This window comes from Cherax quadricarinatus, chromosome 24, assembly GCF_038502225.1.
Source record: "Cherax quadricarinatus isolate ZL_2023a chromosome 24, ASM3850222v1, whole genome shotgun sequence".
Lineage (NCBI taxonomy): Eukaryota > Metazoa > Arthropoda > Malacostraca > Decapoda > Parastacidae > Cherax > Cherax quadricarinatus.
Window position 1 is genome coordinate 4926886 of NC_091315.1, and position 13460 is coordinate 4940345.

A 13460-nucleotide genomic window follows, 5' to 3' on the forward strand; every position below is an offset into this window, starting at 1 on the left:
ACCACAATTGTAGCAAATTCTTTGACTGTGGGTACTGTACATACTACGAGTGCTACGGGAATGATGGCTCTTATTAACACTTGCTTTGGATGATGGACGCGAGTGATTAAGGTTGGGAGTTTTGGTAGTAGCACAAACTAGAGGAAGTACAGGAGTGGACAAGGTGTTTGGCATAGACTTACGATAAGGAAAGGTTCCCTCGGGACACAAATTTCGTACATGGATTAGAGCTGCAAGCGGTCCCATAGTAGCATCCAGCGGACTTGAATTGTATACATACATAGATGTCGGTGGCATTAGTTGTTTAATAACTCCAAATGCAGCTAATTTGGCAAACCCTTCAAGGGCTGGTTTATCGTTATCTTTAAGGTACTTGGAATTTTGACCTGCTTTAACGAATGAGGACATTAGGTTATTAAGACGAAGAGCAAACTCATCTAATGACTCCTCTGGTCTCGGAGCTGTGCAAACTAATTCTTTGAGAACAAAGAACGGATCGGTTTCTCGCACCGGTTCAAGATAATTGCGAATTAACTGTTCATAATCTTGCCACCTGGTTAGATCTTGAAAGTCCTTCATACAAATTAAGTTAAATACATGTGAGGCTGCTGGAGTACGGGCTAGACTCTCCTTTCCGATACTGATCAAACAACTCTCAGATGGAAGACTATCAACTGAAGCATCAGCTCTGGCTCTAACTGCGGTAAACCAACCTTCAAGGTTGTCTGGAGTACCATTGAACAATGGCATTGCATCATACAGATCACGACTGAAATTACGCAGGCTAGAAGTCTGAGTATATCTATTGTTTGATAAGGAGTTACTCGAATTTTGGGCTGACGCATTAATGGTTGTACTAGCAGCATGTGCTGAGGCATCGCTTGAGAAAATTTGAGACATATTTGCAAAATGTAAAACAAGAATTTAGAGAACAAAAGAAAATGTGGTTGAGGAACACACAACACAGTGAACTTAAATGGGGAAAATAAATGCTTAACTATTCTGCATAAGTAATTAAAAATTGACAGGTTACACAGTAAGTAAAGAACTCACACAAGAAAAATATGCAACTGAATGAACAACACTTTGAAATTCAAGAGAACTTATACTTTACTCAAATCTGATTTGCTCAATTTTTACTTTAATTTGAATGAATGGCACAGTGAGTTGTCTTTACTTTCAATGCAATTGGGAAACACACAATAAAATGATAAAATGGACTCAATAAAACTTGTGCAAAAATAAAACTGAGACACAATTCAGTGAAATAAAATAAAATGGCACAGAAAGTATAAAATATTATGCACAGAACAGAGCATAATAAACTGCACTGAAATAAACTGTTGCAATGTTGAAGATTGAGACACTTATGCAGCATATGGGAATCTTTATTCAGGAAACGTTTCGCCACACAGTGGCTTCATCAGTCCAATACAAAGAGGAAGGCGTAAGGAGAGGAGGAGTATGAGGTAATCAGTCCCTCAGCCTGGAGTCGATGTGTTCAGTCCATCAATCTTGTAGAATGTCATACTCCTCCTCTCCTTACGCCTTCCTCTTTGTATTGGACTGATGAAGCCACTGTGTGGCGAAACGTTTCCTGAATAAAGATTCCCATATGCTGCATAAGTGTCTCAATCTTCAACTTGTCGGTTTTTCAAACCATTCATCACAACTGTTGCAATGTTGCAAAATAACAATTGCTGATCAACAAGTACTGCATAAAATTTCTGCACGAAAAACTTTAATGGCAACAATATTTGCACAAGAATTATTGCAAAATGAGTCAATGTGCAATAATAAAAAAAAAATATTACACACACAAGAAAAGAAATATATCAAGGAATGAACACTTTAACTCTTAACTGCATCTTAAACAACACTTAACAAGTAAAAGAACAATTTACTCTAGAAGAAGAACTTAAAAATTGCACTAAGAGTGAATTTGTTCAATGAAACATGAAAAATAATAGGTGCTAAAACACAGAACAAAAAGGTTTGAACACTTACAATGATGCAGAACACAACACATCAACATAAACACAATACTATAATTTTCTTGCAATGAAACGATGTGTGAAAAATTTTGTAAAAATGCTTTCTTGCTTGCACAAAATAATGGCACTATTGTCTGTGGAAATAAGACAAATTAGACACTGGCTAAATGAAAAGAATATGAACACAAGAATGTTCAACACACAGGGAACAAAACAAGTATACACAAATGCTGGGAAGAAAAAAATTATAACAGACAACACTGAGTTATGGTGCAGAATAAAGCTGATAAATTACTGAAATACTTCACTGGAATACTGAGAACACAAGGCGATTCTGAAGTGTAAACACAAGTTCTATACTGCTCATATGCTGCACACACAGCAAAGGAAAAACACTAAGTACTTACTTCAAGTGCATAAAAAGACACTCAACACAACAGACATAAGATAATGCACGGTAATTAACACTGAATTAAGGAGATTAAAAGATTATTGCTAACAAACACTGAGTCTGATCGAGAGTCACTGAATGTCACTAAGAAAAAAAATCACTGGAAACACAAAAGAAATGTCTCAACACTCGCAAATGTCTCTATGAAAAAAAAAATTAATTATCGCTGAAACGACTTGGTGTAGAATAAGGTTGATGGTAGTGGAGAGTAGAGGATTGTTTATGTCGTCTTGCTGCTGTCCTCTGCACATGTGATCGTAAAATTGCACTTACGTCGACGATGAACTCACACAGGAGGCTTTTAACGATGGCGCCACTGTCGAAGACACACTCTAGCTCTTGACCCCCTATGTGGTCCTTAAAATATGGTTCTATAACCCTTAGTAGTGCACCAAAACACTGGTAGAGGTTGGGTGAGTACCAAAACACAGTGAGAGTGGTTGGGTTTGTGGGTTAACAGGGCTAAGACCTGGCAATGGTGAGATACGTGGTCGTGGGTGGTTGGGCCTATGGGTTGAATGGCGTAAGCATCACTGAGAACAGCCACACTGCCGCGAAGATATTCTAAGCTGGCTAGCTTAAAATACACCCACGAAATACCACAACACCACAAGGATGAAAAAGAGCACTCAGGATGGCTTGGAGCTCAAATCACAAGCAATGAAGACTACTCACGTGGTTTGCTTGAATACTGGGGTACAACAACTGGGTTAGTTGCTTGCTGGCTTATCTTGACCCTTCACACAGAATGGCTTGACAACCTCACACGATGAGCACAGCAAAGGTGGAAAGCTGGCTTGGCAGGCAAAAGAACTAGATGAAATAGACTAGGCTCGACTGGGCTCCCTCACCACAGACTGGAAGCTGGCTTATTTTGCAAACTCGGGTCAACCCCTCGGGAGTGATGCAAATAAGCAGATAAACACTAATACAAAGAGACTGATCAGTGAATGGTGTAGAAGCTGGTAGGAGCTTGGGAGAGTAGCTGACTTGAGGTAGCAGGCTGGCTAGGTCGGCCTACTGGTGACACGAAATTGCCGTCTTGCTGGTAGAAAGAAATCTCCGTACATCGGCGTAATTATCAATTTTACGCCCACACTGCTGGCACCATTTATCGTAGGGGTTCTTAAATGGAGATATCGAGGGTTGAAGGTAGACACACTTGTTGGATGGTAACATATATTGTCAGACTGTGATGATGAGAAATGGAGCCCAGCCTCTGCCTGTCTTAGCCTGTCTAGGTCTACACGCCGACTGAGACTGGGGCAGAGGTACGAACGTACACATGCACATCCCATGACGTCACACAAAGTCACAGGCCTAAAAGGGATCTCCTATCTAAAGCACATGGATGATACTAATATGCTATACAACACAGGGATCAGCAACTATGCTGACACTGTGTCCAGCACTTGGTGGTGTACCCCACCTCTCCATCTTTCTGGAGCCTCTTCTGTCTCCTCTGTGAACACTTCTTTGAATCTCTTGTTGAGTTCCTCACATACTTCACGGTCATTTCTTGTTGTCTCTCCTCCTTCCTTCCTTAGCCTCATTACCTGGTCCTTGACTGTTGTTTTCCTCCTGATGTGGCTGTATAACAGCTTCGAGTCAGATTTGGCTTTCGCTGTCATATTGTCGTTGGGCTTCCCTTCTTATCTGTGCATGTTCATTTCTGGCTCTACAACTGTTCTCCTTATTCTCCTGGGTCCTTTGCTTTCTATACTTCTTCCATTACCTAGCACACTTGGTTTTTGCCTCCCTGCACCTTTGGGTGAACCATGGGCTCATCCTGGCTTTTTCATTATTCATGTTACCCTTGGGTACAAACCTCTCCTCAGCCTCCTTGCACATTGTTGTTACATATTCCATCGTCTCATTTACTGGCTTCCCTGCCAGTTCTCTGTCCCACTGAACCCCGTTCTGGAAGTTCCTCATTCCTATGTAGTCCCCTTTCTTGTAGTTTGGCTTCATTCGCCATGTCGTTCCTGCTTCTCTCTCATCTTGTAGCTCTACTGTGTATTCGAACCTTAAAACCACATGATCGCTGGTCCCAAGGGGTCTTTCATATGTGATATCCTCAATATCTGCACTACTCAAGGTGAATACTAGGTCCAGTCTTGCTGGTTCATCCTCTCTTCTCTCTCTCGTGTAGTGTCCCTTACGTGTTGGTACATGAAGTTTTCCAGTACCACCTCCATCATCTTAGTCCTCCATGTATCTTGGCCCCCATGTGGCTCCAAGTTCTCCCAATCGATTTCCTTGTGTTTAAAGTCACCCATGATCAGGGGCTTTGCCCTGTGTGTGTGTGTGTGTGTGTGTGTGTGTGTGTGTGTGTGTGTGTGTGTGTGTGTGTGTGTGTGTGTGTGTGTGTGTGTGTGTGTGTGTGTGTGTGGCCTACTTCCTAACCATTAATCTGAAACTGTGTTTTCTAACCATTAATCTAAAACTGTGCTTTCTAACCATTAATCTAACATTGTGTTTCCTAACCATTAATCTAACACTGTGTTTCCTAACCATTAATTTAACACTGTGCTTCCTAACCATTTATTTATTAATTTGAACATGATACAGAGAAGTACAAGGAATACAATTTTTAAAGTGCAGCATGCCAAAGCCCCTTGTATGCAGAGCATTATGGGCAGGCTTAAAATTAACTTAAGATTAACTAAGCAATGATATATTCAGTGGTACAAAAATTATTGTAAACAGATAACAATTTAGTACAAATGAGTATTACAAAGACAGGTCATATGGTCATTTACTGTGATGCTGTGCAATAAGTAGAATGGAGTATTCTGTTGGGTAGTGAAGTTAAATAGTAACAAAGTTTGATTGGGTCACAGGTTGACATTTATGAGATACAGTAATGGGAAACATTTATGAGATACAGTCTGTGAGATACTTATTTAGTATTTATTTAAGATTGAGACACTTATGCAGCATATGGGAATCTTTATTCAGGAAACGTTTCGCCACGCAGTGGCTTCATCAGTCCAATACAAAGAGGAAGGCGTAAGGAGAGGAGGAGAATGAGGTAATCAGTCCCTCAACCTGGAGTCGATGTGTTCAGTCCATCAATCTTGTAGAATGTACAGCATAGGGCCGTAGACGTGGCTTATATACTGGACTGATTACCTCATTCTCCTCCTCTCCTTACGCCTTCCTCTTTGTATTGGACTGATGAAGCCACTGCGTGGCGAAACGTTTCCTGAATAAAGATTCCCATATGCTGCATAAGTGTCTCAATCTTCAGCATGTCGGTTTTTCAAACCATTCATCACCACAGTATTTATTTAGTTGTGGGTGAGTAAGTGATTTTTGAGAAGAGACTTGAATATATAAACAGACAGTGTTTCTTTTATATTCACAGGTAATGAATTCCAGATTTTAGGGCCTTTTATGTGCATTGAGTTTTTGCATAGAGTGAGATGGACACGAGGAACATCAAAGAGTGATCTGTGCCTTGTGTTATGGTCATGTGTTCTGTTGAGGTTGGTAAGGAGATGTTTGAGGGGAGGGTTTATATCAGAGTTAAGTGTTCTATGTATGTAGTAGGTCCAGTAATAAGTATGGATGTTTTGTATGGTGAGTAGGTTTAGAGTTTTGAAAATTGGAGGAGTGTGCTGCCTGTAGTGGGAATTTGTTATCATTCTGACTGCAGGATTTTGTTGGGTAATTAGTGGTCTGAGGTGGTTTATTGTTGTTGAGCCCCATGCACAAATTCAATAGGTGAGATAGGGGTAAATAAGTGAGTGATATAGGGCCAGGAGGGCTGACTGTGGAACATAGTACCGTATCTTCGATAGTATGCCTACGGTCTTGGAAATTTTTTTTTGAAATTTGTTGTATATGTGTTTGAAATTTGAGTCTATTATCAAGGTGGATTCCTAAGAAATTTCCCTCTGTGAGTTTTGTGATAGGTGATCTGTTTATCATTATGTTAAGAGACACATCTGTAGCTCTGTTAACCATTAATTTAACACTGTGTTTTCTAACCACCTATTCAATTCTGTGTCCCCCTGTACCCTGAGCCCCACTTAACTGCGATCCAAAACTTGGTATCTTTGAGCACAGGAGACAAGGAAGCACTGGAGCAGTATGAGGTACGGGACCTGATGCCAGGCTCCCTCTACGAGGTGGCTGTGAGAGCCTTCACCAGGGCTGGTCCTGGTCCCCTTTCCTCACCCAGGATAGTCGAGGCTACAAGTTATGATGGTAAGACTCCGTGTGGAGAAATGAAGGTAGTGGTTACATATTTATTAATGAATTCAACACTTGCACGATGGTAGCAGAGCATATGGCTTAGTTCTTGACAAATTATTCAATTTATGTTTATTGATTCCCCATCTCTGCAAATAAACACGTACCGTAATCAGAATATACTGAAAACAAATGACTTTATTTACCAAGAGTATACATTGTTTTAGATATTGAATATTACAACTTTTCATACATGATGAAGCCGATAATTATGAAAATATTTCCGGCAGATTTAAGGTAGAAAGAACTCTTAAAATAATTGTGAGAGAAGTTAAGGACATATTACATAACTTGAAGGAAAAGATCACTTGTACATATTTAATCTTAGGTGAAAAGAAAATTAACCATAGGTCGTTTGAATTTGGAAGTGCCTAGAGTTCAGGCACAGTATTTCCCGTTCCCACTCTTCTGGGCAGCTGGCTGTGGCCAGACTTCGCTTGATGATGTCACTGACCTCCTCTTGTCTGGCATACTTCCTTTCTGGTATATGACAGACGAGACCATGTAGCCTTTAAAATAATCAGCTGATACCCTGCAAATGCACCTATGTTCGGTGAGTATGGGAGCGGCTAGTCGAAGAGCTACATAAATTCGAATGGCCTGAGAGTCGAACCGAATGGCCAAGGAGGAATTAGAAACAACTAATAGAAAATTTCCGGAATGTGGAGGAAAGATTTGTCCTTTCCTGAGGTATTGTTGAGGACTATGTTGGCGATTTTTTCCACGATTAGTTTTTCCCAATGGGACTGTTTGTGCTCTCTGGGAGGAGCTGGTCTGCTTGGAGTTAATTCAAGGCTATCATACTGCGTGGCTGCTACGAGGAACTTTGAGTCCTGAGCACTTATAGCACTTCTCAAGCTTTTGGGGGCAATCTCCTTTATTAGGTCACTGAAAGTCACACACGACGATAGATAGTGCTACCTGCATTGTCTTGCGCGCCCATATACCTCTCAGTAGCACTGGAAGATTTGCTTGGTATCATTGTGATCAGTGCCTTCCTAAAGATAGATTTTAGGAGTGCGTCATATTCATTGAGTGTTGGGTTGTCGAAGTAGGGTGCACACCTCAAGAAGTGAGTTAGTCTTGGCAGAGTTAGACACATGAGCGTCATGAGCATCCAAATCACTTATTCTCTCGCCCATTTTCATTAGGTCTTTGAGTTTGTCCTTGATGACTGTATCGCTGGCCTAATGATCCAGGGGTGCTATATTTGAAGATTCAGGGAGGATTCTTCGCACAGCTGGAATATTTCCTGGTTTGTTGCGATGATTTCACTCTTGAAGAGATTGAGGCTGAGTCCTAAAGCATTTCCTGCGACTTTACCAGTTGCAGGTCTTCTAGCAGGAACCCTTGGGAACCTGCCAGAGTGCCATCAACCAGTAGGTCATTTTCCTGAGCCCCCTCCGATGTGGTGATTTCTTGCTCGTCTAATAAAAGAATTGAAGTTTTGCTGTATCCAGCTGAAGTAAAGGGATAAAGACTGGGGAAGTGCTCTTGAACAGCTGGTAAACCCATATCTCTTTACACCAAAGGCATTACTAAAGTCTAGTCTGACTAAGGTTTGGTCTTCTGGTAAGTACCTGATATAAGCCCATCTTGCATGGGCTGCTGCTTCATTATCTTGAGAGACCCCAAAGCCCAGTTGGTTTGGCTGGAGTAAGCTGACAGCTTCTGTGCAAATCACTGTAAATAAAGCCCACGAGAAGAGGTTACTAGTCTCCTTTCACCCGACATTTTAGTCGCATCTTACGATATGCATGGCTTTCAGAGGAAGAATTCTTTTCCACTTCCCCATGGAGATTTTCCCATAATTCAAAATCACTAGTTTCGTGATTTCATTGATATATAGACTGCTCGTGAAGGTTGGTAAACCAAAAAGGATGAGGTTGAAATTAGTCTCTGAGGCTCCAAGACCACAAATATCCTTAAAACATGATAACACGCTCAGTACCGCTGGATGCTTGGTGTTTAAGGATGGTGGTCTGATGGATCAAGTGGTGCATACTTTGTTCAGTTCACATGGAGCTGGGCATGGGAATGCAGGATCGAGTTCTGGCCAACCCTTAGTTCTGTAAGTGATTCAAAATGACTTGGTTAGTGATTCCACTGATATATATATATATATATATATATATATATATATATATATATATATATATATATATATATATATATATATATATATATATATATATATATATATATATATATATATATATATATATATATATATATATATATTTTTTTTTTTTTTTTTTTTTTTTTTTTTCAACAACCACTGTGAAAGAATAGAGAAATTCCAAGCACTTTCGTGACTGCTCACATTATCAAGGAACAATGAAAGTAATGCATCAAAGGAAGGCATATAAAGGGCCTAGACCACATCTCACTATCACATCCCACAACAAAGCAACACACGATGCACGACTCATAAGAAAGAGAACACTGCAGAAGGTCCACTGGCCAAACTAGACAGGTCCTTCACACAACCCACAAACAAACTATTCTACCCAAGAATTAAGAATATTAAAATTTATTATTTGTCCAATGTATTATTAAATTTTCCCAAATTCTATTAATTATCAATGGATCTAATTTACATAAACCAATGGAAATATTCATATTATTTTCAAAACTGCTTTTTATGAAACAAGATTCAATTATATTCCTGTCGACCATGGAATTGCTTGATACAACTTTCTCAACTTTTTGAAAATCAATTGGATGGTTAAAATCTCTCACATGAATAAATAGAACATTGGAATCTTGTCCAGTTCTAATGCTATATTTATGTTGCTTTAATCTTAGTTCGAGATTTTTACCAGTTTGACCGTAATAAACTTTATCGCAAATTTTACAAGGAATCTTATAGACACATCCGTCAACATTCTGCGGGGAATTCTCTATCAAAAGTCTTTTTTTTTTTACTGTATCAAGATTTTTAAATACAACTTCGATACTAAAAGTCTTAAGAAGAGAAGGCATATCAACCAAGTTTTCATGGTAAGGGAGGACCAACACATTTTTAGTTGAATAAGGCTGGTTGTTCCTTTTTGGATTGTAAAAAGTTTTTCTTGAAATTTTAAAAGATTTATCAGTTACGTTTCTTGGGTATTTCAAATCATTAGCTATTTTATAAATTTTGGATATTTCTTCATCTATGAACTCTGGACTACAAATACGTAAAGCTCTCAAAAACATTGTTGAGAAAACATACACTTTAACTCTCTCTTGATGTGAAGAATAATAGTGTACATGGGAACAGTTATTTGTAGGTTTTCTGTTAATTTTAAATTTGAATTCATTATTATCCTTAATAATAAACTCAGAAGAATTTGTAATGAACTCAGAAACAAACTACAGAGTAAATTAGACATTTTAATTGAAAATAGTGATTGGACAAAGCGTGCTAATAACAATTTTGTAATTAGGCTTATTGAGCAGTAAATTGAAGGTAACTACTTGTCCCCTGTTTTAAAAATAGGAATTACATTAGCCATCTTCCACATATCAGACACTACACCTGTTTGAAGAGATAAATTAAAAATATTAGTTAATGGTTCACAGAGTTCCATTTTGCATTCCTTAAGAACCCTTGAAAAAACCTCATCAGGTCCCGGCGACTTATTTTGCTTCAGTCTGTCTATCTGCTTCACAACCATCTCACTAGTGACTGTGATGTTACATAATTTATCTTCTTCTGATCCACTATAAAAATTAATTACTGGAATATTGTTAGTGTCTTCCTGTGTAAAAACCGAGAGAAAATAATTATTTAAAATCCAGCACATTTCATTCTCTTTGTCAGTAAGATGCCCATAGTTATTTTTAAGGGACCTATCTTATCTCTAACTTTTGTTCTATATACCTGGAAAAAGCATTTTGGGTTAGTTTTAGAATCCCTAGCAACTTTAATTTCATAGTCCAGTTTAGCTTTTCTTATCCCCTTTTTAATGTCCCTCTTAATGTCAATGTACTGATTCACAAGATGACTCTCACCTCTTTTGATACGTCTAAAAATTGCTTTCTTCTGCCCTAAAAGATATTTGAGCCTATTATTCATCCATTTTGGGTCATTGCTATTCGATCTAATTTCCTTATATGGGATAAATGTCCTTAGGGCAGCATGTATTGTGTTAAGAAAGCTGTCATGCTGATAGCTCTCTTCGTTACTCCAGTCCACAGATAACAAGTGTTCTCTAAGCCGATTGTAATCTGCTAAGCCAAAATCTGGGACCATTACTGAATTATTCCTTCTGTCATACTTCCATTCAATGCTAAAGGTAATTGATTTGTGATCACTTGTGCCGAGTTCCTCTGCAATTTGTAAATTATTAATAAGAGTTTCCTTGTTCGCCAGAACCAAGTCAAGCAGGTCACCTCAATTACTGGGAGGGCTTGAAGTTCCTGAACCTGTATTCCCTGGAACGCAGGCGGGAGAGATACATGATTATATACACCTGGAAAATCCTAGAGGGACTAGTACCGAACTTTCACACGAAAATCACTCACTACGAAAGCAAAAGACTTGGCAGACGATGCACCATCCCCCTAATGAAAAGCAGGGGTGTCACTAGCACGTTAAGAGACAATACAATAAGTGTCAGGGGCCCGAGACTGTTCAACTGCCTCCCAGCATACATAAGGGGGATTACCAATAGACCCCTGGCAGTCTTCAAGCTGGCACTGGACAAGCACCTAAAGTCGGTGCCTGACCAGCCAGGCTGTGTCTCGTATGTTGGATTGCGTGCAACCAGCAGTAACAGCCTGGTTGATCAGGCTCTGATCCATCAGGAGGCCTGGTCACAGACCGGGCCGCGGGGGCGTTGACGCCTGGAACTCTCTCCAGGTAAACTCCAGGTAAACTCCAGGTTATTTCCCCTTGTAGGCTCTGTCACAAACTGCCTCAAAAAACAATCCTGAACTACTTCTAAGAAGTCGTTGGATTCTAATTCCAAGTCAAGAAATTCCAATCAATATGACTAAAGTTAAAGTCTCTTAGAATTACTACATTATCGTGCCTTGTGGCCCTAACAATTTCCTCCCATAGTAGTCTCCTTTGGTCCCTATCTAAGTTTGGGTTACGGTATATCACTCCTAAAATCAATTTTTCATGCCCCTCTGAAAATTCTATCCAAACAGACTCTGTATGTGTTATTTCAGAGTTAATACCCGTTTTTATGCAACAGTTCAAGCGATCTCGGACATACAATGCCACTCCACCTCCCTCCCTGATACTTCTATCTACTTTGAACAATTTAAAACCCTAAATGTGACATTCTGCAGGCATTTCCCGACTTTTTGAATTAAACCACGTCTCAATTATGGCAAATACATCAATGTTACCTGCACTAGCAACTAATCTCAACTCGTCCATCTTATTCCGAGCACTACTGCTATTAGCATGATATACACTCAAAGACCCTCCTTTCTCTTTACCCTCCCTGCTCATTTCTGTTTTTCTACTAAACCTATTACTCTCCTTGTCACCTACTGCCGCTGGCTTTCCAATATCCACCTCGTTCTGCTTATTACTAGTTCCCCTAGAACTAATAATATTACTTCACTGGGACTTCACTGTTTTTCCGCCAAAACCCATACCCCTAACTATTCCTAGTTTAAAGTCCTAACAACTCCCTTCACTGCAGTTGTCAGTGCTCCCACCCCAGACCTAGATAAGTGTACCCCATCCCTGGCATACATGTCATTTCTGCCATAGAAGAGGTCCCAGTTGTCAATGAATGTTACCGCATTTTCCTTACAGTACTTGTCCAGCCAGCAATTGACATCAATTGCCCTGGGCAACCATTTATTTCTAACTCCTCTCCTTGGCAAAATACCACATATGACAGGGTTCCCACCCTTCTTCCTAATTATTTCTGTTGCTGACTTATACCTTCTAATCAGGTCCTCACTCCTACGTCTGCCAACATCATTGCCTCCCGCGCTGAGGCAGATAATAGGATTGCTCCCATTACCTTTCATGATGTCGTCCAGACTGCTAACAATATTCCCCATCCCAGCCCCAGGAAAACATACCCTCTGCCTCCTCTTCCTGTCTCTATGACAAAATGCCCTATCCATAAACTTAACCTGACTGTCTCCAACTAAAACAATGTTCTTACCTTCACTTGTAGAATTCGTCGTTACGTTCTCGATGGTCTTCGTTGGGGTTTCTCGGTATGTCTCACTCACGTCTGCCAATGCTTCCTTGGTGCTCATTGTGACATTCCCAGTAGACAACCCACATTCGTCAGGTAGGACCGAAAATGGGTTGGAAGTTTCCACAGTAGTCTTCTGGTTCTTCATTTTTTCTGCCTCTCCAACAGTCTACTTGATCGTCAGCTTGGCTCTATGTTGTGCAGCCACTGACCAGGTTCATTTCTTAACCTGAGGACTCACAACAAGATTACTACGAATCCTCTTGTTCTCCTCCGTTAATTGCCGTATCTACAGCTTAGCAACTCTAAGCTCCTCTTTTAGCTGCTGGTAGAGTTGCTCAAGAGAGGGCATCCTGATTCAGATTCACAGAGAGCACACGAACAAGTGTCCCAAATAAGCTGAACAGGTGAGTTTGGCCTATTCAGCAAGGGTGTTCTGTGCCGAATTAGCAGAATGATCATTGTTTTTGCCACAAATCTCTCACTCTCACCCTCCTTTCCCCCCTTTTATCTCCCTCTTTTCCCATCTCCCTCTCGCATTCTCTCTCTCCTCTTATGCTTATCCCTCTTCCTCTCTCTAACCCCTCTTTCCCC

The 13460-nt window shown here is 40.1% G+C and overlaps 1 protein-coding gene across 1 annotated transcript in view; it reads left to right on the plus strand.

The window, feature by feature from the left end:
• The window catches only part of LOC128690681 (cell adhesion molecule Dscam2-like), a 536323-nt gene that overhangs the window by 341529 nt on the left and 181334 nt on the right, over positions 1 to 13460 (plus strand). The window contains exon 17 of the mRNA XM_070088137.1: positions 6520 to 6660. Within this exon, the coding sequence (XP_069944238.1) occupies positions 6520 to 6660 (141 nt within the window). The remainder of the gene's footprint in view (positions 1 to 6519; positions 6661 to 13460) is intronic.